This window comes from Hemicordylus capensis, chromosome 8, assembly GCF_027244095.1.
Source record: "Hemicordylus capensis ecotype Gifberg chromosome 8, rHemCap1.1.pri, whole genome shotgun sequence".
Taxonomy (NCBI): Eukaryota; Metazoa; Chordata; class Lepidosauria; order Squamata; family Cordylidae; genus Hemicordylus; species Hemicordylus capensis.
In genome coordinates, this window is record NC_069664.1 from 19,547,348 (window position 1) to 19,574,243 (window position 26,896).

The 26,896-nt window shown below is 47.1% G+C and overlaps 2 protein-coding genes across 3 annotated transcripts in view; one reads left to right on the top strand and one right to left on the bottom strand.

The window, feature by feature from the left end:
* The first annotated feature begins 1,564 nt into the window (after window positions 1–1,564).
* VSIG2 (V-set and immunoglobulin domain containing 2) lies at window positions 1,565–15,400 on the top strand. Of its 2 annotated transcripts, none has more exons than XM_053269928.1 (7): window positions 1,565–1,830; window positions 2,266–2,429; window positions 5,352–5,559; window positions 6,984–7,142; window positions 8,579–8,698; window positions 13,971–14,127; window positions 15,171–15,400. In XM_053269928.1, the coding sequence occupies exons 1-7, from the start codon at window positions 1,767–1,769 to the stop codon at window positions 15,310–15,312; spliced, it is 1,014 nt and encodes a 337-aa protein (XP_053125903.1). In that variant the 5' UTR covers window positions 1,565–1,766; the 3' UTR covers window positions 15,313–15,400. The 2 variants fall into 2 exon arrangements, with proteins under 2 accessions (XP_053125903.1, XP_053125904.1); XM_053269929.1 differs by having other exon boundaries at window positions 14,068–14,127; window positions 15,171–15,383.
* A 2,694-nt stretch (window positions 15,401–18,094) lies between these two features.
* NRGN (neurogranin) overlaps window positions 18,095–26,896 on the bottom strand; it is a 41,317-nt gene continuing 32,515 nt past the window's right edge. Inside the window, exon 3 of the mRNA XM_053269765.1 lies at window positions 18,095–22,596. The gene's annotated coding sequence lies outside the window, so the exon portion shown is untranslated. The remainder of the gene's footprint in view (window positions 22,597–26,896) is intronic.

Sequence of the window (26,896 nt, forward strand, 5' to 3'; positions counted from 1 at the left end):
ACACTAGCCAATCAGGGCTGTGCGCAACCAGATTTCCTCCCCCACAAACACACCACAAACTAGCAAAAGTGATTTCCCCCATTCTTGGCCCCAGAGAGGATCAAACACACTATGAATAAGCATATTGTCATTATGCATATTCATATATCGCTTTTCAGCAAAAATGTCCACAGGGCGATCTATATAGTATATGTGACAAGAATGTGGTAAGTAAGATTCCAAAGCACGGCGATACCTCTTTTTATGTACATCTGTGAGAAAAGAAGTCGACTATAAACATTTCATCAATTTAAAGCACACACTCTTGCATTGTTTGGGTGACAGGAGAGTAAAGTCCTATCCTTCCCTTCCCCAGTTATCTTTTATCCACCACAGAATAGGCGTGTTCTCATGACCAAAAGCTGGCTCAAAGGGGCATCCAACCAGGCCGCATGTGTGTGCTGAGCACATAACCATATTAGAGAGCTTAAGAGGGGAGATTTCTTTGGGGAAACGATCAGTCTAGCAAAGTCGAGAAAGCGTGATCAGAGAGGAATTGCCCTTACTGGTTGAATCTACCCCTAATGCCCCTAGTGGTTGCTGGTGCTAAGAGTCGATGGTATGCAGGAGCTGCATCTCCAACAGTGCGCTCCCAAAGAAGAACCAGTCATATGTCGATAAAGTTCAAGACGGAAGGAACGGAAGTGATGGGGTGTTAGCTGCAATCTGGGTAGGACAGTGCAGGAAATGCTTTTCCTTCACCTGTGATACAAGGCTAGGTAAATGATGGTGGTTGACCCCATCGTCTTGCCCAGATTGTGGGTGTTAACACACCATCACATGACTTGTCCCAGTTTGCTAAGCAGGGGCCACCCTCGGTATTTGAATGGGAGACTACATGGGTGAGCACTGTAGGATATTTCCCTTAGGGGATGGGGCTGCTCTGGGAAGAGCAGAAGGTTCCAAGTGCCCTCCCTGGCAGCATCTCCAAGACAGGGCTGAGAGAGACTCCTGCCTACAAGCTTGGAGAAGCCACTGCCAGTCTCTGTAGACCAGGTCTGCTCAACTTTGCACCCCCCCCCAGCTGTTTCTGGACTACAACTCCCATAATCCCCAGCCACAGTGGCCAATAGCAAGGGATTATGGGAGTTGTTGGCCAACATCTGCAGGAGGGCCGAAGCTGAGCAGGCCTGGTGTAGATGGTACTGAGCCAGATGGACTAATGGTCCGACTCGGTAGAAGGCAGCTAAGCTTCCTATGGTGGTCCTCCTCCCTGCATTTTTGTCGATACAGGGCCATTTCATGGCAGCATGCATGGGACTTGGGGCCTGGCTGGACCCTCCTCAAACCCAGCTTTTGGCTCTGAGAACAGGCCCACGAGCAACAGCTCTGGGAAACCCCCATGGGGTACTGATGACCACCCCAGCTGGCTCATGCACTCAGTGATGGAGCAGACTCCGTTGCTGCCACTTGCTTCTGCAGAGATGCACTGGATGTGGGCGGTGCCTGGGGGCGTGGCCACAGAGCACCTTGGCAAGGAGGGGGCGTGGCTAACTGACGCACTCCCATGCCTCCTCGACCTGGGTACACTGTAACCAAAAGCATAACGCCCAAAGAGGCCTGTGGTTACCCTTCCGTATCAGAGGAGGCTTTGTGCTACTGCCGTGTGATTCAGAACCTCACCTCAACTGTTTGCTATAGCTCACACACGCCAGATAAAGGGCAGTCTCGCTTGCTCTCAGTAGAGTTTCGGTTCTCAGGGCAAAAAGCAACCTCTCTCTGGAGACATGGGCCAGATCGCCATCCTCTGGACCTCTCTGCTGTCCTGGTTGCTCTTCGTGGCATTGTTTGGTGAGTACCTGAGACGTGCAAAGCAATTATTTCGATTTATGTAGCACTATCCATGTATATGGTGCTTTAGAGGGAAGATATTTGGAGCTTCTAACTGAGTAGAGAGACCCCTTTTAAAGTGGCGGTTCTCTTGTATTTAGCCGGGGGAGAGCAACTGGCCCTCTCCAACTCCAGCACAGCATCCCTCCAGTGGCTGTTGCTGGTCTCTGCCTTACATTTCTTTTTAGATTGTGATCCCTATGGGGACAGGGGCCCATCTTATTTATGTATTATGTATGTTCCTATATAAACCACTTTGAGTACTTGGGTTGAAGAGCGGTCTCTAAATATTCATCGTCATAGTAGTAGTCGCTTTAGAGGGAAGGTCTCTACCCCAGGAGCCATCCAAGACACAAGGCGATAGTCCTGGCAAGTTCATTCTTCCCTTCCCCACAGGCCATGGGGTATGTGTGGAGGTGACTGTACCAAGTGATCCAGTGATGCAGCAGAGAGGTTCCAGTGTGGAGTTGCCATGTCATTATAAGACCAGCGTGGACCAAAACTTCATGCTGGAATGGAGATTCGCACCTGGCTCAACTCTGCCTGATAACGGGAAACAGGTAAGGCTTTGGGGTGGGAGGGGGCAAGTGGTCTGTTCCTTAAGGAAGGCCGAGCTTAAGGGTCTAACCTTCAGAACATCGTCTGGGGGCAGAAATCCATTTGAACCCTGAAGGGTGTTAAAAATTGGAGGTATATAAACCAGTTGCTTACATTACCAGGGCTTCTTAAATTTGAGTCTCCAGATGTTGGACTACAACTCCTACCATCCTCAGCCATGAGGATGATGGGAATTGTAGACCAGCAACATCTGGGGAGCCAAGTCAGAGAACCCCTACATTACAGAGTAAAGCCCACCAATATACTTGCATGGGGGTTGCTTGGTCAGAGGCATTCTTGAGACTCAGGAGGCAGGTTCTGGTGATGTCAGAAGGCTGGAAAATAGCTTCTCTGGGAGCTACAGCAACCTGTGAGTCCCAACCCCTTAATATAAGAGCCAGTGTGGTGTAGCGGTTAGAATGTTGGACTAGGACTGGGGAGACCTGAGTTCAAGTCTCCAGTCAGCCACAAAACTCACTGGGTGACCCTGGACCAGTTGCTTCTCTCTCAGCCTAACCTACTGTACCTCGCAGGGTTGTTGTGAGGATAAGCATAGCTATGTCCACCACTCTGGGATAGAAATGTAAAAATAAATAATTGATTGATTTGATTTGATTCAACTTAATAACCCCTGCTAACTTGGTAAAGAGGCACCTTTTAATGTGGTGATTCTCTTTATTTAGCAGGGGGAGAGTAACGGGCCCTATCCACCCCCAGCACAGCATCCCTCCAGTGACTGTTGCTGGTGTCTGTCTTATGTTTCGTTTTAGAATGTGAGCCCTTTGGAGACAGGGTTACATCTTATTTATTTATTTGTTATTTCTCTGTGTAAAGCGCCCTGAGCCATTTTTGGAAGGGCGGTATAGAAATTGAAATAATAATAATAATAAAAATCGCCATGACTCCACTTTCATTAATACTAAACAAAACAGGACTTGGATACCAAACATCTAAAACATCAAGTAAAATAAACCATCTGCTCTACATGGATGACTTGAAGTTGTATGGAAAGTCCCAGTCAGAAGTCGAATCACTGCTAAACACTGTCCGCATATTCAGTAGCGATATAGCAATGGAGTTTGGACTAGATAAGTGTGCTGTATGAATAATGAACAGAGGAAAAATAACAAAACCAGAAAGAATCGAACTGCCCAATGGAAACAACATCAAGAACTTGGAAGAGAAAGGACATTACAAATACTTGGGCATTCTCCAGGCTGATAACATCAAACACACTGAAATTAAAAGAAAAATTGGAAGTGAATACATCAGGAGAGTTAGAAAAACCCTAAAGTCCAAACTCAATGGCAGGAACACCATACAAGCCATAAACACCTGGGCTATACCTGTTATCAGATACACTGCAGGAATAATAGACTGGACCCAGGCAGAGCTAGAGAAGCTAGATCATAAGACCAGGAAAATAATGACCATCCATCATGCTCTGCACCCCCGCAGTGATGTCGATAGGCTATACCTGCCTCACAGCTCAGGTGGAAGAGGAATGCTGCAAGTCCATCAAACAGTAGAGGAGGAGAAAAGAGGCCTTGAAGAATATATAAAGGACAGTGAAGAAGATGCACTTCAAATGGTCAATAACGCGAAACTATTCAACACCAATGAAAGAAAGCAGGCCTACAAGAAAGAACAAGTCAAGAGCCGAGCAGAAAAATGGAAAAATAAGCCACTGCATGGTCAATATTTGCACAATATAACTGGAAAATCAGACATCACCAAGACCTGGCAGAGGCTCAAGATGGGCAACTTGAAGAAGGAAACAGAGGGTTTAATACTGGCTGCACAAGAACAGGAGCTAAGAACAAATGTAATAAGAGCAAAAGTCGAAAAAAACAACAAACAGCAAGTGCCGCCTCTGTAAAGAAGCAGATGAAACTGTGGACCACCTAATCAGCTGTTGTAAAAAGATCGCACAGACTGACTACAAAAAAGGCATGACAAGGTAGCAGGGATGATACACTGGAACATCTGCAAAAAATACAAGCTACCTGCAGCCAAAAATTGGTGGGACCACAAAAATGAAAAAGTTGAAGAAAATGAAGATGTAAAAATATCATGGGACTTGCAACAGCAAACAGACAAACATCTGCCACACAATACACCAGATATAACTGTAGTCGAGAAGAAAGAAAAACAAGTTAAAATAATCAACATAGCAATACCAGGTGACAGCAGAATAGAAGAAAAAGAAACAGAAAAAATAGCAAAATATAAAGATCTACAAGTTGAAATTGAAAGGTGTGGCAGAAGAAGACCAAAATTATCCCAGTAGTAAATTGGCGCCCTAGGTGCAATTCCAAAACATCTTGAAGAACACCTCAACACCATCGGGGCCACAGAAATCACCATCAGCCAACTACAAAAAACAACTTTACTGGGAACAGCCTACATTTTGTGGCGATTCAACATTGTGTTTTAAGGTCCTAAATGTTGTAAAGGTTTATTATGAAAGTTACATATTTAGATAGAAGGCCAGTGTCCCTGAGCTGTATGACTTCATAGTGAAGGAGGAAGGTCAAATGCAACACGCAGCTAGGAAGAGGCGAGGGAGACCTGAGGGAGACCTATCGGTGTATCGTTCAGAAACCAGAGCAGAGAGACCAGAGTGGGGAAGCAAAGAAGAAGACCCTTGCTTACTCTCTTTCTTCCCAATGTCCCTAGTGGTTATTAGGACAGAAGCTGCCGCTGGAGGTCCTGGGTTCAATCTCCCATCTCTCCAGGCAGGGCTGGGAATGACTCATGCCTGAAGCCCAGGAGAGCCGTTGCTAGTCAGGGCAGACAATTCTGAGGTAGGTGGACCAAGAGTCTCAGTATAAGGCAGCCTCCCCTGTCCGTTCTGTGTTCCTAAATCTCCCTTCTCTTTATAGATTCTCTACTTCACAAATAACGTGCTGTACAAGCTAGGTTCTCAAGAGAAACGGCTAAGCCTCCTTCAAGACACGCCCAAGCGGGGTGATGCATCCATCCGATTGGACAACGTGCGCGCATCCGATGCTGGCACTTACATCTGTGAGGTGAACAACCCCCCAGATTTCTACGGAACGGGCTTTGGGCTCATCCATTTCACAGTGTTAAGTAAGTCCCGTGTTAGCAGAAGGACAAGATGCTAGACAGCTGGGCTGCAATGAGGGCGGTGTTTCTGCCATAAATTCCAAGAAATCAACAGTGGGGAATGTGGCATTTCACAGCCTGCGAAATCTCAGCTTCTGTTCCCTGTGTTAGGATATCTCCCTGCAAAGAAAACAATAACACAGATCTCATGGAGTTCCCGATGAAGAGGGCAAGTGATTCTACTTGAGGAGCAAGAGATCTGTGTGTTGTTTCAAGGCAATGCGGGAACTCAGGAAGCAAAGTTCCTGATCAGCACTATAGGAACATAGGAAGCTGCCATGATGTTTTTGGTTAATCCGTTCCTTGATCCAGACCAGCTTTTGAATGGGGCTTAAGTTACTTGTATTCCAGTCCTGGAGTAGAGGTGGAGCTAACAAACAGCCAGCAGCAAGAGCACTGAAGGCAGACTGCACTTGCCTCTCTGTACATAATATCTATTTCTTGAAACTATTATTATTCCTGATTCCATGCCATGACCATATCCTTGCATGACACAACTCTTTCCATTGGATTATTCTTCAGCAGCCATATACTGAGTCAGACCATTGGTTCATCTTGCTCAGTATTGTCTACACAAACTGGCAATGGTTTCTCCAAGGTTGCAGGCAGGAGTCTCTTTCAGCCCTATCTTGGTGATGCTGCCAGGGAGGGAACATGCCCACTTCCCTGCCTGCCTTACCCATGATGCATTAGGAGAAGAGATATCCTGGAATGGAGAGTCTAAGTGCTTGCAATGACCTGGGTGATGAAATGCACCACACATACATTCAGATATGGCGATAATGTAAGAATAAGGAAAGGCTAAGTCGAGATGGGGTCGTAGCTCAGTGGTGGAGCATCTGCTTTGCATGTAGAAAGCTTCTACCAGTCAGTGTAGACCAGCTCAACTTCGGCCCTCCTGCAGATGTTAGCCTACAATTCTCATAATCCTTGTCTATTGATGGCTGGGGATTATGGGAGTTATAGTCCAAAAACAGCTGGAGTGCTCAAGTTGAGCAGCCCTGATGTAAACACAACTGGATGGACCATTGGTCTGATATGGTATAAGGCAGCTTCTTAGGTTCCTGAGGTTTGGGATGGGGTCATAACTCAGTGGAAGAGCATCTGCTTTGCCTGCAGAAGGTCCCAAGTTCAATCTCATCAAGGGAAGGGCTGGATAAAATTCCTGCCTGAATCCTTGGAGAGCCAATGCCAGTCAGATTAGATAATACTGAGCTAGATGGACCAATGCTCAGAGTCGGTATGAGGCAGCTGTCCATGTTCCTATGGAAAGGGCGCAAGAACTAGGAAGTCTGGGGAAGCAGCGGTCCTCCTAGGAAACAGACAAAGCATTCCTGTATTTGGGCCACTTGTATTCCCAGTTCAACATTCTCTCCTTTTCCCATCAGTGCCTCCATCTGCTCCAGTGTGCAAAGGACCCACCTCTGCTCCCGTGGGGTCAGATGCCACCTTGACTTGCAACTCTTCAGAAGGTGTGCCTGCTCCGATTTACTCCTGGACACGCCTGGATTCCAAGAATCCCCTTCCTCTGTCCAACATGGTGCTAAGTAAGTGGATGGTTGCCTGCCTTTGTATCATTTCTTTAAAAGAACAGCAGAGTTTGTAGAATTTATCTTCTCATCAACAAAGGTGGATGGATGACTTTATTTTCCATTTGGTTTGGTTTGGTTTGGTTTATACACCACCCTTCCTAACGTGGCTCATGGCAGTTTACACCAAAATAAAAAATGCATAACGATTAAAATAAAAAACCTGTTTTAAAAGCAGATTAAAATTACAATAAAAAACCAATTGAAAAGAGATTAAAATTACAATTAAAACAAAATATCATTATAAGCCAGGCTAGAAAGATGGATCTTTAAGGCTCTCTAAGAACATAAGAACAGCCCTGCTGGATCAGGTCCAAGGCCCATCTAGTCCAGCATCCTGTTTCACACAGTGGCCCACCAGATGCCACTGGAAGCCACAGGCAGGAGTTGAGGGCATGCCCTCTCTCCTGCTGTTGCTCCCCTCCAACTGCTGTTATTCCCCTGCAAGTCCTCTGAGGAAGACAATCCTCTTCTATCCATGGGGAGCATGTGCCACAACCTAGGGGCGACAACAGAGAAGTCCCTATCCCAGGTTCATACATCATGTTCAGTGCACGTACAATCTGTGTGCAGATCCTCTTCAGATCCTCTTCCACTGAATGATTGCCCCATCATACCTGACAGCATTCACATATAGTCACCCATCCCAATGCAAACCAGAATGAAGTCTGCTTAGTAAATGGGACAATTCATGCTTGCTACCGCAAGACTAGGTCTCCTCCCCCATCAAAATCCTGTTCATGTGACATAGGCATGGATATGAATATGTGAAGGGGGGGCAGGATGCCATCCATTGCCCTTACCCTGAAACCCATGCATTCATGTAAAGCCGTGAACAAAGCCTACAATAACTGGGAGCCCAGTGAAATAGTTGCCTATTGGCTTCCTTCAGATTTTCACATGAATGAATGGAAGAAGGGCAGGGCCAGCGTATGATTTCTTTCAACCTGGGGGCCATCACTGAGGAGGCCCTATCTCATCTTTTTTGAGGCTGGAGGGCTGTGGGCCACCTCCAGCCTCAAAGGCAGGATGCCGCTGAGTACCAGTTGCAGGGGAGTAACAGCAAGAGAGAGGACATGCCCTCAACTCCTGCCTGTGGCTTCCAGCGGCATCTGGTGGGCCACTGTGTGAAACAGGATGCTGGACTAGATAGGCCTTGGCCTGATCCAGCAGGGCTGTTCTTATGTTCTTATGTGATGATATTAATTCAATTGTTTGTGGTCAAATTACAGCTAGAATTTCCTTGAAAGTCCACCTCTCCCAGACATTACTCTGGTCTTGTGTGTCGTTTTCTGACCTTTCAGGCATCTACTTCTCCGTCCTAGAAAGAGCAGAAGATTTATTTCTCCCAACTCTGGCTTTCCTGCTCATCCTGTCCTCCCTTCCTCCCACAGATGAACAAACTGGGAAGCTGATCCTGAGAAACCTCTCTCTGTCATTCTCTGGGACCTATCAATGCGTTGCCTCCAATGAGTTTGGAAACGAAAGCTGCAAATTATCCATTGATGTAACAGGTGGGGACAGCTTTATATAGTGGAACACCTAGGAACCTTTTTTTGTATTCACCTTCTTTCTGAATGTATAGCTATTGTTTGGTGTCTAGCTGTCTCAATTAGCATGAATCAGCCTATTTTATGTTATCCACACGTGGACAAATGTGTTGTGTTACATTCCTACCAAAATATTAGGTTAAGGGTCCCATCATTTTTGTCCATGCCATTTTCATTTGTGTTATTATTTGAAAGATTCTGTTGCATCAAAACTCTAAAGCCAAGTCTGATGTGCTCAGACAGACTCACAGAGGACAGGTCTATCAATGGCTACTAGTCTTGATGGCCATAGACTACCTCCAGGTTCAGAGGTAAGATGCCTCTGAGTACCAGATCCAGGGCATACCTTCATCTTGTGGGCATCCTGGAGGCATCTGGTGGGCCATTGTATGAAACAGGATGCTGGCCTAGATAGGCCATGGGCTTGATCCAGCAGAACTGTTCTTATGTTCTTAAAGGAAGATTGAGTCTGTGCATTAATGACTCTGCTTCTTAATATCATAACATGGCAGTTATAGGGATAGCTGGAATACGTTTTGGAATTCCAAGCAAGCATCACAGAATATGCTTAAAGTCAAGGTGTTGCCCTTACACTGGAGCCTTAATCCTGGAACTTGACTGATTGATTGATTAAGTGCCATCAAGTCAGTGTCGACTCTTAGCGACCACATAGATAGATTCTCTCCAGGATAACCTGTCTTCAACTTGGCCTTCAAGGTCTCTCACTGATGCATTCATTGCTGTCGTAATCGAGTCCATCCACCTTGCTGCTGGTCGTCCTCTTCTTTTTCCTTCAACTTTTCCCATCATTATGGTCTTCTCAAGGGAGCTGCTTCTTCGCATAACGTTTCCGAAGTATAATAGTTTGAGCCTGGTCATTTGTGCCTCGAGTGAAATTTCTGGATTAATTTGTTCTATGAACCATTGGTTTGTTTTCCTGGCTGTCCATGGTATCTTCAATCTTAGAACTTACTCTTGTGTTTTTCCCCCTGAGTCCTTTTTTCCACGCCCACGCCTTTGCACCTATCAGCTTCAGCTGCTCCTGCTGAACACTTCTTTAGTTTGCTATTCATCCGATAAATCTCAGAGCTCCATCTCCTATAGCAGCTTTCAGTTTTGACACCCAGTGTCTACAAGAGAATTCTGGGCAATGAGCCAGTCCTCATCAATTCCTTGGACATCATAGGTGTTTGGTCATATTTCAAGAGGTATGAATTGTTGCAGCTGTACTGAGGTACATTGCTAGAGCTGATTTACACTAGCTTGAAAATATATCCTTTGGTTGACTCCTTTCTGGGAATATTGCATTTCCCCATTGCAGGACGTGCTTATATATTGTATGTGGGGAAACAGGAGACATCCTCTAGAACAGGGATTCTCAACATTGGGTCCCCTGATGTTATTGGACTTCAACCCCCATAATCCCCAGCCCCAGTGACCTTTGGTTGGGGATTATAGGAGTTGAAGTCCAATAACATCTGGGGACCCAACGTTGAGAATCCTTGCGCTAGAAAACATATCCATATCCATGGCTACTGAGAATATCATGTGGGACGTGGCTATGTGCATGCAATGAGCAAGCACTTATTGGCTCTTGTCTGTGACATCACCAACACAACACAACTCTGGCTACTATGCCATGCCACTTTGTGAACATCTACCATATATTTGGTGTTTTTATATCTATAGATACTGATAACAATTTTGCCTGCCTGTGTACTACTTTTTTGTACATCTCCAACGTGGCAATATTTCTCTAGTCCTTCTTTTAAAACCAAAATAAGTCGTTGTGATATGTTTTCCTGCATGTTTCAAGAACATTTGCTAAATAATAGATTTTATACACGGCTCTGTCTCCTCTTTGGCAGTAATAAATGTGTGATATATTAACCAGGCTAGGAGGAGAGGGTACTTTTCACTATACTGAGCTAGATGGACCAATGGTCTGACTCAGTATAAGACAGTTTCCTACGTTCCTACTGAATCTTCAGCGTGAAAATCAGGAGCACTGAGCCATGTCCGACAGAATCACTGTCCAATTATTCTCAGCCACCTCACAACTGTTAAGGGACTTGTGGAAGGTTCCAGGCTTTGATTCCCACCTCAACTACTGGCATCCTGTCTTTTCTAACTCGCCTCCCCCACAGGTCAGACCCTCTCATTTCATGAGCTCTCATTCCGTGGGCAGACCGCCTACCCGCCCCTCTCTAGCTGGCTTCATGTCTTGGCTGAACAGCAATTATAGGAAGAGATCAGATGGTATCTTCACACATTTTGAAGGAGAAAAACACCCCGAGAGCAGGGAGAAGTGAAGGTGGTGGTATTAGAAGGAAAGATTAATTAAAGCAAAGGAGAAATCTGGTTTTTAAAAAAACAATTGAAGCTTGTTCGGTCTTGAAAGCATCTAAAGAGAATGAGTGGGAGAATTGCACATTGATGGGAATGTTGTGATAGCATAAACTTAAATGTGAAAAAAATTAATGTGGCTCATATCTGGGAGGGAAGAATTTTATCTGACTCCAGAGCAAGGTGTCTAGGTTACTTGGATGTGTTCAAACATTAGGATTTTGCTGGTGAGGCTTTTATATCAAGAAGATGACAAGAGAGGAAAGAGTTAAGCCATCTCCCCCAGTGTGGTGGCTCTGATCACATCTCTCCACCGGCTGCTCTTAATTTTTAAAAAAGATATGGGCTGTTTTGTTCGAGGATCTCCTAATTTTGGCATCTTTCTGTCACACGTCACAGCATGTGCTCTGTTGAAACCTACTTAAAGCACACTGAGTAAGAATCAAAGTGGAAGGGATGTTGAGCACAAAGGAGAGCCATAGCTCAGTGGTAGAGCATCTGCTTTGCATGCTGAAGGACCCAGGTTCAATCCCTGGCATCTCCAAGGTAGGGCTAAGAGAGACTCTTGCCAGCAATCTTGGAGAACCCGCTGCCAGTCCATGTAGACCAGGCCTGCTCAACATTGGCCCCACAGCTGTTTTTGGACTACAACTCCCACAATCCCCAGCCACAGTGGCCAATAGCCAGGGATTATGGGAGTTGTTGGCCAACATCTGCAGGAGGGCGAAAGTTGACCAGGTCTGGTGTAATCAGTACTGAGCTACATGGACCAAGAATCTGACTCTGTATAAGGCAGCTTCCTATGTTCCGGGAATAGGGCCATAGCTCAGTGTTTTGCATTTGGAAGGTTCTGGGTTCAATGCCTGCCAGGCGTGTAGCTATAACTGAGCAAATGGGTTCTAAGAACCCTGTCCCCCCCAGCTCCTGAAGGCCCCCCAGCTCTACCCCTCCCTATTTTCTTCATTATCTCCCCTACTCCAAGGGGCCTCCAGAGAGAGGGGTGAACACAGGCCCCCTCTCCCCTAGCTATGCCCCTGATGCCCGCCATCTCCAGAGAGGGCTGGGGAAGTACTCCTCTCTGCATCACCCCCAGCCACTGGGCACGTACTCCTGTCAGAAACCTTGGAGAAGCCTCTGCTACTCAGTGTAGACCAGGACTGCACAACCGTGGCCTTCCAGCTGTTGCTGGACTCCAGCTCCCATCATCCTGGGCAACTGGACACTGTGGTTGAGGATGATGGGCATTGTAGTCCAAAACCAGCTGGAGGGCCAACGTTGTGCAACCCTGGGCTATGCTGACTAGCAGCGGCTTCTCCAAGGTTTCAGACAGGAGTACGTGCCCAGTGGCTATGGATGATGGGAGTTATAGTCCACCAACAGCGGGAGGGCTGAAGCTGGGCAGCCCTGGTGTAGACCGATGGCCTGTCTTGGTAAAGGAAGCTTCCAATGTAACCTGTCCAGGAAAAGGTTGGCAATTCTACATAAACATGTTTACTCGGAAGGATGTTCCACCATGTACAGTAGGGGCTTACTCCCTGGTGTTAGGTAGGATGACAGCCTAAAGAAATATATTATCTATATGCACACAGCTGGAGAACAGTTAAGTCGTCAACTAAGAGTCTGCCTTTTTAGGATTCTAGAAACTGATAGGTCGTAATCCTACTTTCCCCATATGCTAGAACAGGTCAAATGAAGAGAGGAGGTCCAATATTCTGAAATGAATCGGTGATCTGAGATTTACAGCAATCTTGTCTATTTTTATTTCTCTCCGGCTTTGCTGGAAAAAAGTTGATGGGAAGTGGAGAAAACCGAGACCTCGCATCGTGTTCAAAATAAGATTTAAAAATGTTAAAAAATGAAAAATGAGTGGCTTGCAGAAGCCAAGCAGTTGGGAAGGACCATATGGCGTGATGTGGGATCTTCAAGCAGCTATATTGGTATCTTGTGGTGGGGAGTCAATGAGAGAAGGCAGTCTAGCAGAAGTGGAAGAAGTCAAAGACAGAAGGGAAAAGGGGAGCATGTAACATGCTTTCCCTATGGAAGGAGGTTGAAGCATTTAGGTCTCTTTACAAGTGTGAACCTGCAACAAAATCTTGCAGTATATCACTGGTGTGCATGTGTTACCTGAGCATGGTGAAGAGTTTTCAGTACCTATTCCCCTCAACAGCAGAGCTGTGATAGTCTTGAGGGAGTATTCTTCCAGCTGAGAAATTTCCTGCTCTTTTTGTTGAAGACCTCCTTCCTCACTCCTCGTCACTGAGTTCATTAGCTCCACCCACCTGATTGTCTGTTAACTGCTCTCTGCGTCTGCAAACATTCTGCTCCATTCATTTACACTGGGGCAGTTGGTGGAGGTTGCACCCTTAGGGATTTTGCCTTCCAGTTTTTGTGAAACTGACATATATGTGGGATTACCCTGAGTCTTCCAGCTCTTTTGGAAATAGAAATCAGAATAAACTGGAGGGCAACTGATGGAAAGATAGAGATAAATGCAGCTACTGACAGTACACTCTATGACTGACAGTGTCCTAGCAAGGATAGGAGAGCTGGCCTTGTGGCAGCAAGCATGACGTGTCCCCTTAGCTAAGCAGGGTCCACCCTGGTTGCATATGGATGGGAGACTTGATGTGTGAGCACTGTAAGATATGCCCCTCAGGGGACAAAGCTGCTTTGGGAAGAGCAGAAGGTTTCAAGTTCCCTCCCTGGCAGCATCTCCAAGATAGGGCTGAGAGAGAGATTCCCGCCTGCAACCTTGGTGAAGCCGCTGCCAGTCTGTGTAGACAGTACTGAGCTAGATGGGCCAATGGTCTGACTCAGTATACAGCAGCTTCCTATGTTCCTAGCATTGTTGGAGTCTGCTAAGATCCTGTGTTTATGCTCTAACGAACAGGCACTGCACAAGCCGGAGTGGTTGCAGGAGCCGTAATCGGTGTCATCCTTGCAATTCTACTGCTGAGTGCAATAGTGCTGTATTTCTTACGCCGCAGAAAGCAGCAGCAGCAGAAGAAGAAGAAGGCTGCATCCATATACAGCGGGAATGAAATCAGGTTAGAAGGGTGTTGTCTAAAGTCTGCCTTCTTCCTGATGGAGGGCCAGTCTGGGGGTTGCGAGCCGCTCTCGCTTAGTGAGCATGAATGATCCCCTTTGCTAAGCAGGGTTTGCCTTCATTTGCATTTGGATGGGTGACATGTGAGTGCTGTAAGATCTCCCCCCTTAGGGGATGGGCTGTACTCAGTGGTAGAGCATCTGTGTGCATCAGTGGCGGAGCCCGGGAATGGGGGCCCTGGTTCTCCCCCATGCGAGCCCTCTGGAGCTCAGGCCACGCCCCATTTGCACATGACGCTATGCACAAGGGGTGTGGCCAGAGTCCCCGAACGGTCCGTGTGAGCTCTCCAGGGCTCATTCCCAGCTAGCATTAGGGATCTGCACAAACGGCCCGTGCAGGCGTGGACGGGGCGTGGTTCCCTGAAGAAGCAGGTAAGCAGGTCTTTCCCCGCCGTTTTTCTGGGCGCAAAGGCCATGCGCTAGAGCGAGGGCTGAGCCTGGAGAAATGGCGGAGCAGGAAAAGATCTGCTTTTGAAGCGAAGCTCTCCCCACCCTGCCGTACTGGTTCCGCTGTGGCCGCCCGAGCCGGTTCGGCGCTTCCCCAACGAGGCACCGAACCGGCTCGTGCACATCCCTAGCCAGTGTTTGCCGCCATGCACGTGTGCCTGCTGCACACATCACACATCATGTGTGCACATAGTGCACGCAACGTGCAACGTGTGTGGCGGCTGCCTGCGTAGCCCGTACTTCCAGTATTTCCAGGCAACAATGGGGCCAGGGGCGGCAGGGAGGAACGCTGCCACCCGGAAAACTTTTTTTTTTAATGGAGCGCCAGTGGGGAGAAAGTGGGAGGGGTAAGTGCAACAGCCCCCCATCCTTGAAGGGAGACCCCCGCCAGCGCCAAACCAGCACCAGCACGAACCGGTTCGAAGGCCTCTTGCATGGCCTTCGGACCAGTTCGTGCACATCCCGACCGATGAAGTTAAATTAATGTGTGCCATTGGATGCTACCTCGGTTTCACTTTCTTTTTCTTGACTTCCAAAGGGAGGACGCCACAGCCCCGGGAATCCCTGAGGCCTCTTTGCATGAAAGAGACAGCAAGTCAGACAGTCTCCTAGAAAGGTTATCCTCCAGACCGGGGTCTGCCAGCACCACCAAATCCCGACTCAACAACTTTCTTGTCTGAGCGTCCTGGTGATGTTTGTCTTGTATTCTGCTTTTCTAGTTTACTGCAAAGAGAATACTTCATTGGGAGAGATCCCAGCAATCATTTTAGAAAATGCTTTCTTCCCTCCGTGTGTTCCATTGTCGCACATTACATTCGTTCTCTGTTGCTGTATTCATTATTTCCTCGGCTAAAAATGTAGTTGGTCTCTTATATACAGGTATGCCCTCGTTGGCTGGGGGTAACACCTTTTGATTTGTTTCATCAGACCATGTGAAATCTTGTCCTGCATATAGGAACATAGGGAACTGCTGCCTACTGAGTCAGACTGATGGTCCATCTAGCTCAGATTGTCTGCACTGACTGGCAGGGGCTCTCCAGGGTTTCAGGTAGGAGTCTTCCCCAGCCCTACCTGGAGGTGTCAGGGATTGAAACTACATACAAAGCAGATGCTACAACCAAGCTCCAAGCTACAACCCCACTTCTTTCCTATTCTCTCTGCTGGACAATAGCTACTGCCAGTATGGGAAGATCCCCAAGCTTATTCTGCCTTGAATATCATGTTCTTTGATCTGAGCCCCCCCCCCCCGCCCCCTAATCCTAGATGTTTAAGAGATGGGTTTTGGTTATTCAGCAGTGAGGGCAAAGGCACTCTACACATGTATGCCTGCCCTGGTGATTTCCCCAGCTGCACTACTACCATGTGCCCTTTGTACTGATACCCTTGATGATTGTTCACAAATGGCAATTAGTCCAGAATGCAGCAGCCAGATTAATTTCTGGTGTGAACCACAAGGAGGACATCGCTCAAGTTCTATCCAAGCCCACATGATTGCTGATTTCTTTCCAGGCTAAACTGGAAAGGTGCTGGTGCTTAAGTAAGAAACCCTTTAAAGCCTGGGTCTAGAACAACTACAACTCCCATCATCCCCAGCCACAATGATGGGAGTTGTAGTTCGACACAGCTAGAGAGCCAAGGATGCCTACCCCAGTCTAGGATAGAGGAAAAGAGCAACTTGCCCCATACATACCTCCCTGAAAACTTCTGCAAGTTCCACCCTCTATTAAAGGAAGCTAGTCCTTCCTGGGAGCGGCTCCTAATCTTTGAGCCCAGCTTTCTTTTTCAGTGGGCCAGATCAGGAGCTTGCTTCTTTGAAGAGGCTTTGTTGGGTTCCAGCAGGAATCCCACAGAGGCATTGGTAAGATGAGGGCAGCCTAGAGGCAGAGAATCAGGACCTTGGTTAGCTCCCAGTGGGCAATCAGCAGCTGCGTTCAAGGCAACTCAAAGCAGTAGTGAAGGAGATCCAGCAGATGTCTGGAGCCAATGATGCTGCAGTTAGGTGTCTGCCCCTAGCTAGCTCCATCCTCTCTCGCCACCAAGGTAATTTGTTGCCATTTAAAGGCACTTATTCCCTGTTCCTCAGGTGTTGACTCCAATGGGGCTGGAGAACCTCCTACTGCCCCAGGCTGTGTGATGGTACTGGTGGAGTGGCCTTCTGCAATGCAGAGGGCTCCAGTGAGGACAAATCCTCAGAGCCAAAGGAAAGGAACAGGGTTACATGCTTGGGCAAAGCAGATACTGACAGCCGTGGTTCCTGGCACTCCTCTTCCATGGGAGTCTGGCAAGATGGGTGTTTCTGGGAGGCCCTGTCTTCCCTTTCCTCTACGTTTTCAGGGTCTGAGTCCATGGCAAACGTTTCTACTCATTCAGGCGTTTTGTCCTCAATCAACTGTAGTTTGATTTTCCTGATTTTATATTGCACATTGTGTGTTAACCTTGTCCCTCACTTTGAGAATTTTGTACTGAAAAGTGAATTAGAAATCTACTCGGCCAATAACAGGTGTCTCATTCTTATTACATCTCATCTTCTAGGGCTGAGCAATCCCAGGCTTCAGAGTGGAGCTCTTTTTTGGGTCCGCACACAATTTTTTTTTAAGCAAGATTTGGTTAAAAAATAGATTCTGTGTCCAGGTAATCAGAACTCTTCACTATTGACACTGCGTTCTTTTAGTGGCTAAACTTAATTACCCACTGCCATGCCTCTGATTTGGGGAGGTTTGCCCTGGTTGCTATTTACTAAAGAAAACTGAAGCATATCAGGACTACTGACGTAATGTAATGCTGTGTATAATTTGGGACTTGGGAACATAGGAAGCTGCCATATACTGAGTCAGACCATAGGTCCATCTAGCTCAGTATTGTCTACCCAGACTGGCAGCAGCTTCTCCAAGGTTGCAGGCAGGAAGCTTGGAGATGCTGCCAGGGAGGGAACTTGGAACCTAGATCCTCTTTCCCGAGCAGCTCCATCCCCTGAAGGGAATATCTTCCAGTGCTCACACTTCTAGTATCCCTTTCATATGCAACCAGGGCAGACCCTGCTTAGCTAAGGGGACACGTCATGCCTGCTACCACAAGACCAGCTCTCAGGACTAGAACCATGTCTTTATATACACAAGGGTATTTTCACCAAAGAGTCTTGAATTGCTTTTAAGCCTCTTGTTGCTTCCATGTACACATTTGGATACTGTTCATGTAGAAGAGCGGTTATTGTCACGCCAATGAGCACTGAGTCCAATGCAGGCATTTGTTTTGTTATTATTTGCAACAATATTAATGATGCAAATCCCAATACTAAGTCTCATGTCTGGAAATTCCCCTGAGATTCCCAGGATAGTAAATTCTGCCCCAATACCCATTTTCTGTCCTTGCACAGTACAATAGCTGAATCCACCCAACGCTGGCCTTGAACGTCCACTGACGGAGATGCCTGCAAGATGGAAGCAAGGATCAGAGCTTTCTGGATTTCATAGTAACATTCCTTTATTAACATTCCATCTTGTTAGAAGAAATCACATGCACAACCAAAGGGATATTAAGAAAGACAACTGCACACGCTCCTCCCACCTATGTGGATGCAGAGAGAGGCAGGCTGGAGAGGGTGGGGTGTGACAGAGAGGGAAGGGAAGGAGGGCGGGGTATTCACAAGCCAAGGGAAGGCATGATGCAAATGTAGCTGACTGATCAGGGAAGGCTCCTGCATGTTGGATGCCTCTTGGTTATTTTTCATGGGGATTTGGTTTCTCAGTGTGGCTCTCCAGTCCTGTTACAACCCGGAAGGACTGTCTCCCTCTAAACAGCCCAGCTGCTGTGAATGCTGCTTCTGCTGCTCTTGTGCTGACCTCCCCTTAGCCCAGGGATGCCCAGCTCAAGTGCCCCATGGGCCAGAACCTACCATGACTTGGTATGTGGGGCTGAGCTTAATTTTCAGCTCAGCTTAATGTTCATGCTAATTATTACATTTAAATTAATTATTCAAAATATTAATGAAAGCGAGGGACAGTGGGTTGGGAGGTAAGCAAAGGGGAAAGAGCGAGGGATGGTGTCAATGGATTCTGGCCCAGGATGAGGCCAGCCAGGTGGATGGGGCGAGTGGGGCGGGGTGGGGCGGGGGGGGGAGATCTGGTCTGAAGGAGCCAACTAGATGGAAGCACTGCTGCTCATCAATGGGACAAGCCAAGAGATCTCCATGGCTCTTGCTGTTGTTGCAAGATATTCCTACCTTGGGGCCAGCAAAAAAAAAAAAGTCCCTGCAGGCAGGATCTGGCCCCACATCTTATGGTGTGCAGGCCTTCCTTGGCCCCATTCCCTTCTCAGTTCACCTCTTTATTGTGGGTCAAAAGGAGAGCGATCATGGAAGAAATGGACAGCTGGGGAGCAGGGCAGAAGAAACCAGAACTGCATTTTCTGTCCAGCGACTGACCTGCTAAGGGTGGTGGTTCTGTAGCCAACATGCCACAGCGCACAGCTATGCCAGGGGACACTGGTGGCCAATGTGCTGTGCTGACTCCCTCTGCATTTAAGCTCCCCGTTTGGTGCTGACTCAACCATAATGCACTGGGAAGACCGTGTTCCTCCCCGTCCATAAGCCAGCGAGTCGACTCCAAAAGTGGGGTATTAAGCTCCCTGCTTTTTAAGTGGACTCGCTCATCCACTGCACCTTTGCAGTGTATAAGGGGCAAATCAGGTCCAGGACACTTCCCCTACACACCCACACACAGTGCATAATTAACCTGTGGAATTCTCTGCTACAGGATGTGGTGACAGCCACCAGCCTGGATGGCTTTAAGAGGGGCTTAGACAAATTCATGGAGGACAGATCTCTCGATGGCTATGAGAACTACAGGCCATCACCAGCCTTGGAGGAAAAGGAACCACTGTGGGAAATAGGATGCTGGACTATATATATACCTTGGGCCTGATCATCAGCAGGCTGTTCTTATGTTCTTATGAGGAACGCAGGGGTGGGGTGTGGGGGCATAAGAATACAGATTATACAAGAATAAAGAGGAGAAAATAAATTCATTAGTAAAAATCATGCGGCAGCTTTGCCACATCAAAAAAAAAAGGGGGGGGATTTGTCTGTGTTGGTGGGGGGGGATAATATGCCCTGGTGTTTGGGGTGTGTTTGTTTTTTTTTTAAATGTAAGGGTAGCTGGCATTAAAAAAAAAAAAAGTTGGGAATAGGGATATGTGAATTGATTTGTGGCCAAATTGATTCAACTTGAATCTGGTCCATTCAAGTGATTGGACCTTGAATCGAATCACCCTTTTGGGCACTGACTAGATTCAAGGTAGAATTGAATAGCTCTCAATTTGAGCTTGAATCGATTTGGCAATTCGAGTCACCATTTTGTCTCCGCAGTGTCAGCCCTCTGGATGTTTCTACCACTCTGGCTGGTTCCTTTGCTGATGAGCTCCCTTGCTTCTTGGTGTGGATTCTCAATTTGAGATAACTTCTTCATAGGTATTCCCCATGAAGAAGTTAATTCAAAACAGGAATCCACAACACATAAAAATTCCTTAAAATTCACCCCTTTGCCCGATTCCTTTGGAGGGTTGGGGGTTAGTTGGCACCCATGGGGCCCTACTGCACAGCCCACTTTGGTGCCCCCTAGCCCTTAAAAATAAGGCTTTTGAATTTGAATTGAATCACATTTGAATTGAATCGACCCCAGATACACAGCAAGAGGATTCAAGCTCAAATTGAATCAGGCTGATTTGATTCAAACTTGAATCGAATCACAAAAATCGTTTCATGCACATCCCTAGTTGGGAAACATTGAGTTAGAGAACAGGACGCAACCATAGGCCCTATCTCTAAAAAGCAGAGTTTTCACTGTAATTAACAAAGCAAAATTTGTGGGAGAGGTTAAGGAAGTGTGGGACTAAACAGCCAATTGGACAGCAGTAACTGAATTAGCTGCAAGGCTGAAAGGCAAACAAGAATCCACAGAAGTGCATGGTCGTTCCCCAACCCTGTGAGTCCTGGATCGACCAAGTTTAGCAACATGCAAGGGGGAATGATTGTAGGGGTGGGTGGATGGTCAAAAGCATCCTTTGCAAACTGAGAACCTGCATGCTGATAACAGGGAGCAGATGGTGGAACTTGAGAAATGGAGAGATCACTGCAATCCACTGATCCAAAGTACCTGAGAGTTAATGACTGTCCTACAGCTACTGTTAAGAAGTTTGTTTAAAAGGAATTCACTGCACCATGAAAACAACTGAGGATATTGATAGAATGAATATCTCAACCTGGAATTACTGATGAATGAGGACAGTCGGGGAGGAGAGACTCGATTAACAAATGGAGGTTGGCTACACAAACTTGCTAAAGGAATTTCAGAAGCTGTTGGATGCAAAGGAATTGATCGGCATGCGGCATGCAAGGAAAGAGTTTTCTGGAACATCAAGTTGCACTGGAGGAACGGGGTTTTTGTTCTCTGGCAGGAGACAGGCAATAGTTTTCGGAACGTTGAAAAAGGTAGGAGAAAAGAGCACATATGTTGGCCTCTGATAAACAGGTTTTGCAAGCGTTTCGTGTTCTCAAAAACCAGCACAACCTGGAATGCAGACAGACGTAACGTTTCAAGTATGGTGGAGGTGGTGGTTTGATCATACCTTCACTGAAAACTCATACATATTTCTGTCCTGGAGTGAGTTTGGGGGAAACATTTCTGCAAGTTTGAGGATGTCGGGGGAGGGGGAGAACCAGCTCTGATGGGCACCAATTGGTTAGTGCCTGTAACATCATCAATTTATATGCCCCCACCATTCTTGGAATAGCTTTGTAACTGTTCTTAAATTGTTTAATTTTATTTGCAGAAGGTGAAGAGAGAGAGAGAGAGAGTGTGTGTGTGTGTGTGTGTGTGTGTGTGTGTGTGTGTGTGTGTGTGTGTGTAGGGTGTGTGTAGGGTGTCTGTGTGTGTAGGGTGTCTCTGTCTGTGTGTGTGTGTGTGTGTGTGTGTGTGTGTGTACACATCTATCTCTGCACACACACACAAAGTAACCTAATCCAAGGATGTTAGAAGAAACACGGGGGCGATCTGAAACTATACATGTAACGGCTGAACACTCCATGACCTCAGTCTGGATTATAACACTTAATTTGTGCCACCTTCCTGGGAATTCTTCCATTCTCGGCATTCTTAAAACTGTCACATTAGCTCCCAGTGATGCACAAGAAGTAGTCACTGAAGTGATAAATATGTTACCTAGGAAGGTGAAAGCCGAAACATTTAACTGAAGAGTTTTAAAGCCATCTTTGTTTTGTCATTCATGGGTGGGTGGGTGGATATGCAAGTTGCTAAGACAGGATCCCACCATACATGGGAAATTAACTGTGAGTGCTGTTAAGACTATTGTGTCTGTCTTCAGGCCTCTTTAGACCAGCTACAGTCGGATGTACAGTAGGGAGAACAGTGCCTCTGTCATACCAACACTATCATCTGTCTCCAGTCTCTGTTGGTCATTGCTGGGAAAGGTTACAAGGCAGAGCTATGCAAAATGTGGCATTGTCCTTACTGTCTGCCCTGCTTAGAATGAGGACTCTCTGCAGGAAATGCCAGAAGGTTCAAAAGGACCGGTGGGTGAGAGGGAAGGAAAAACACAGAAGTGGGTGGGTGGGAGAAATGGAGAGATATACGGCAGGCTCGCGGTTCTACAAAGAAATTGAGTGTGTGTGTGTACAGAAAATTCTGGGAGCGGAAGAGCTGATGCGTGCAGAGAAGGGGCAGAGGGTCTGTGCTACAAGAGGAGACGGAGAATGTCAACATTGTATTTAAGAAGGGATTGTGGCGACGGCGGGCCCTAACTCAAAAGGCAGTCCAAGGGGGAAGCAGGATAGCATTGTGTCTCTTCTGTGATCAGGCTTGTGGGATGGGGATTGTTCTTCTGGAAGCCGAAGAGTGCTGTTCAGAGGACCAATCGGAAACGTGGCTGGATGTTCCATCGATGTCTTCTCACTGCAGGGAAGAAAGAGTGATAGTGAGCCTTTTGTCTGCATACTTCCCCCAGCTGGTGTCTTCTTTCTCGGTGCCCTGCTTGATCGCTCTGCCACAGGATGTGGCAACGGCCACGAGCTTGGATGGCTTTAAAAGAGGCTTAGACAAATTCATGGGGGACAGGTCCATCAGTGGCTACTAGTCCTGATGGTTAGAGGCTAGCTCCAGGCTTAGAGGCAGGAGACCTTTGAATACCAGTTGCAGGGGAGCAACAGCAGGAGAAGGGGACATGCCTTCATCTCCTGCTTGTGGACTTCCCAGAGGCACCCTGTCGGCCACTGTGGGAAACAGGATGTTGGACTACCTTGGGCCGGAGCCAACAGGGCCATACTTGCTCTTATTGGGAAAAGGGAGCTCAGAGAGAAAGAAAAGGCAGGAAGGCACCCTGAACTTCTGGTTCCCAATTGAAAGCCATCATTTGTGGAGGAAGAGCATCAGGCAGGCAGGGTAGGGATGGGGGAAGCCATTGCACCACTCCTCCATCTCTGTGGTGCTCTGCCTTACTGAGCTCATATTCGTTATATCAGGGGTTCTCAAACTTGGGTCCCCAGGTGTTGATGGGAACTGTAGTCTAACATCTCCGGGCGCACACACACTCATCTCTGGGCACATAGGGATAATGGGAGTTGTACTCCAACAACATTTGGGGACCCATGTCTGTAAACTCCTGGGCAACCTAATATTGGATGGTGCTTTTGTTTGAAAAATCTTGCCCTGCTTGCTTTCAGCCCTCCTAAGTCAGTTTCTTGTTGCCATCAGGGGCCCGGCGTCTGCACCAGCTTGCCACCCTCTGGAGCTGGCCATATCGGCTTTCACACGTGCCATGAGTGCATGAAGTGTAAAGTGCTTGATGTGTAAAGTGCTTGAGGAGATGTGTGTACTTGCGGTATAAATAAAAAGCATCTCCTATAGCTGTGGATACTAATGATATGCGCATGTATAGGAAATGCGCTCACACATTCTGAATTTGTGCACATCCTTTCCAGGCAACCTTCACAAGGAACTCAGGGCCTGCCCAAGTCCCCCAGAGGTGCCTGAAGCAGCATGAAAAGCTGCCAGCTTGGCCTTCCATCACCTGCTCAATGGCCTATAGAATGTGCCACTTTCCCTCCTCCTCATCTCCCCAGCTTTTTCCCTACCCTCACTAGTATGTTTCCCAGACTATGGGAAACACCTCTATCGGGGAGCAGCGATATAGGAAGATGCTGAAAGGCATCATCTCATACTGCGCGGAAGATGGCAATGGTCAACCCCTCCAAAGACAATCACAGGGCTCTGTGGGCACCAGGAGTTGACACGACTCGACGGCACAACTTTACTTTACCCTACATTTCCCCCCAAGCTCTTCCCACCCTTTCCACTTCTACTATTCCCAGCACAGCAGTGTTACTTCCTTCCCATCCTTAATCACTTGGCACCATGCTAGCTCTGGCACCACCACTCCTGCTCCTCCTCTCCACAAGCACTTCTCTGGCCTTTTCCAAAGCTAAAGCCGCAGGGAGCAAAAGGAAGTGTGGAGGGGGAGAATAGAGTTCCGGGCTAGAGTGGCATTCTACTCTAGCCCAGCACTCAACTCCTCCACATGTCCTTTGCCCCCACCCCTTCCCCTCTGCCTTTTGAAGATGATGGAGGAGCAGGAGGAGGAGCATCTCATGTGGAATATTTGGGGAAAGCAATGAGAAGGCAGAGAGCAGTCTACCACATCTTCCAATCTGGCGCCTGAACTGCTGCCAGTCAGGGTAGACAAATACTGAGCGAGATGGATTGGTGAGCTGACTAAGACTCATCAGTGGGCCCGGCCATGGAGAAGTCAAATTAATACTACTACCACAAATATTTATATACCAGTCGTCAACCAAAGTTCACAAAGCGGTTTACAACGAAAAATAAATAATGCATAAATAAAATGATCCTGTCCCCAAAGGGCTCACAATCTAAGAAGAAACATAAGGTAGACACCAGCAACAGCCATGGGAGGGATGCTGTGCTGGGGCTGGATAGGGCCAGTTGCTCTCCCCCTGCTAAATATAAGAGAATCACCACTTTAAAAGGTGTCTCTTTGCTCAGTTAGCAGGGTTAATAGACAACAAATAAACTTCCCCTTGTCCAGAGCTCCTTCAGGCTGGGTGTTGCAGAATTCACATGTTCGTTTTTACATCAGTTTCAGCCTTCAGTGTAATATCTTCTTCTCCTGGTGCCAAATCTGCATTTTATAGGGCAAATGACAAGAGTCTTGCAGCATAAAAAAGCATGGTATTTTATTTCTATGGGGAAAGACCACCGCCTGAGATAATCTCTCCTAATTAGAGAAAATGGTAATGCTGATTGGGGGGGGGGCGGTGCAGAGAATGATAGAAAGAGAAAATGACTCAGTTCAAAAGGATGCTTCCAATGCAGTTTGACCTTTGCTGAAGAATCTTGCAATGGTCATTCCAGACAATCCGTTTATAATAGAAATAGGCCACAGCTCAGTGAAAAAGCATCTGCTTTGTATGCAGAAGGTGCCAGGTTCAATCCCTGGCAGCATCTCCAGGTAGGGCTGTGGGAAAATCTTGCCTGAAACCATGAAGAGCTGCTGCCAGTCAGAGTAGTCAATACTGAACTAGATGGATGCAATGGTCTGACAGCTTCCTATGCCCCTCTGTTCTAAGACTATAAATGTGTAATTGTTGCACAGGGTCTTGAGTGTCCTGCCTCAAAGCAATTGCTCCTGGAGAAATTGCATGTTCCCAGATATCAGCCTGTGCCATATTGAGCTAGGAAAATGCTATTCTTCTGGGAGCTTCCAAAGTGATGACACTTCAGAGTATGGCTTGGATTGCAGTTGCATTTGTGGGAGCATTATAAGCACCTATTGGCTAGTGACCCTAGATTGGTTCACCCCTGACCTGACTGCAGACAATTTAAGAACAAGCTAAATAGCACCAGTCCCAATAGAGATCCTTTGGAGATCTCACTTCCTCCCCTGCCTTGTGAAAGCTGATCAGTTTTTCCTACCCTCTGCTTTGTGTTCTTTACCTACTTACTGATTTGTAAGAGGATCCGATCAGATAAGGAGCAGTTCAAGTAACGCTGTCTGCTGAACATCTTCCACAGTGGGGGCTGATGCAAGGAATTTGCTTATCTTCTTTGCAGGTTACCATTCAGTAATGCTTTATATCTGTTGTCTCATGATGGAACTGCCTTCCTGGCTGATTTCCTGCTTCTCATGCATTTAAAAACATTTGTTGTTGTTGTTGGCCTTTATAAGTTTAGCAGAACGCTCCTCACGTTTTTTTGGCTTACCTGATTGTCTACTTATTTTTGTTTTACCAGAGCTTATGTTCCTTTTTGTTTTCCTCATTTGGGCAGGACACCCATTTCTTAAAAGGGAAGAGAGCTGGTCTTTTGGTAGTGAGCATAAATTCCCCCCTTGGCTAAGCGGGGTCCATCATGGTTTGCATTTGGATGGGAAACTACATGTGAGCATTGTAAGATATTCCCCTTAGGGCAAGGCTGCACAATTTTGGGCCTCCAAATACATTTTATCCAAGTGACTATTATAAGGGTTTTAAGGAACTGGTCTCAACTCTCCCGGGAGTAGTGTGTGTCTAAGAACCAGAAGCCACAGCTCCACACTTTTCCAAGAGCCCCTTGGTAAACCACCGGCACAGAAGACTAAGGGTGCACCGGGAGGCCACTTAGTGATGCCACAATGAACGGCTGCAAGCCATAGCTCTGCTGTGTAAATTCCTGCCTGGTTGTTAGTTAAGGGGAAATTGCTTAGTCAGTCAGTGGCCCTGCTACTATGCTGGACTGAGCTGAGATCCTTGCAGAAGCCACCTCTTCCTTCCCAGGGAGCTTGTACAGGGAGCTGTCCCAGGTACTGTGCAGCTTAACCAACCTGGGAGCTCGTAGAGGGAGCTGTCCAAGGTGCTGTACAACCTAACCAATCAGGGAGCTCATAGAGCGAGCTGTCCAAGGTGCTGTACAACTTAAACCACAAGGGAGCTTGTTAAGGGAGCTTTCCCAAGTCCTGTATAGCCTAACCAAGCTGAGTGGGCAGGGCTTGGTTTGCCTGTTCAGGACCAGAGACAGCTCCCTGTACAAGCTCCCTGGAGAGGAAGGATGTGGTTTCTACAAAGATGAAGCTGCCTTATCCCAGATCAGACCATTGGTCCATCTAGGTTAGTACTGCCTGCAGCACATACTGGCAGCATCTCTTCAGGGTTTCAGACAGGGATCTTCCCCAGCCCTTCCTGGGAAATTCAAACAAGGGCAC

Bases quoted from the DNA above. Each gene is read 5' to 3' on its own strand.
- VSIG2 (XM_053269928.1), top strand. From the start codon at position 1,767: ATGGGCCAGATCGCCATCCTCTGGACCTCTCTGCTGTCCTGGTTGCTC. The intron at 1,831-2,265 runs GTGAGTACCTGA...CCTTCCCCACAG, and splicing joins GCTCTTCGTGGCATTGTTTG to GCCATGGGGTATGTGTGGAG. The intron at 14,128-15,170 runs GTTAGAAGGGTG...TGACTTCCAAAG, and splicing joins TACAGCGGGAATGAAATCAG to GGAGGACGCCACAGCCCCGG.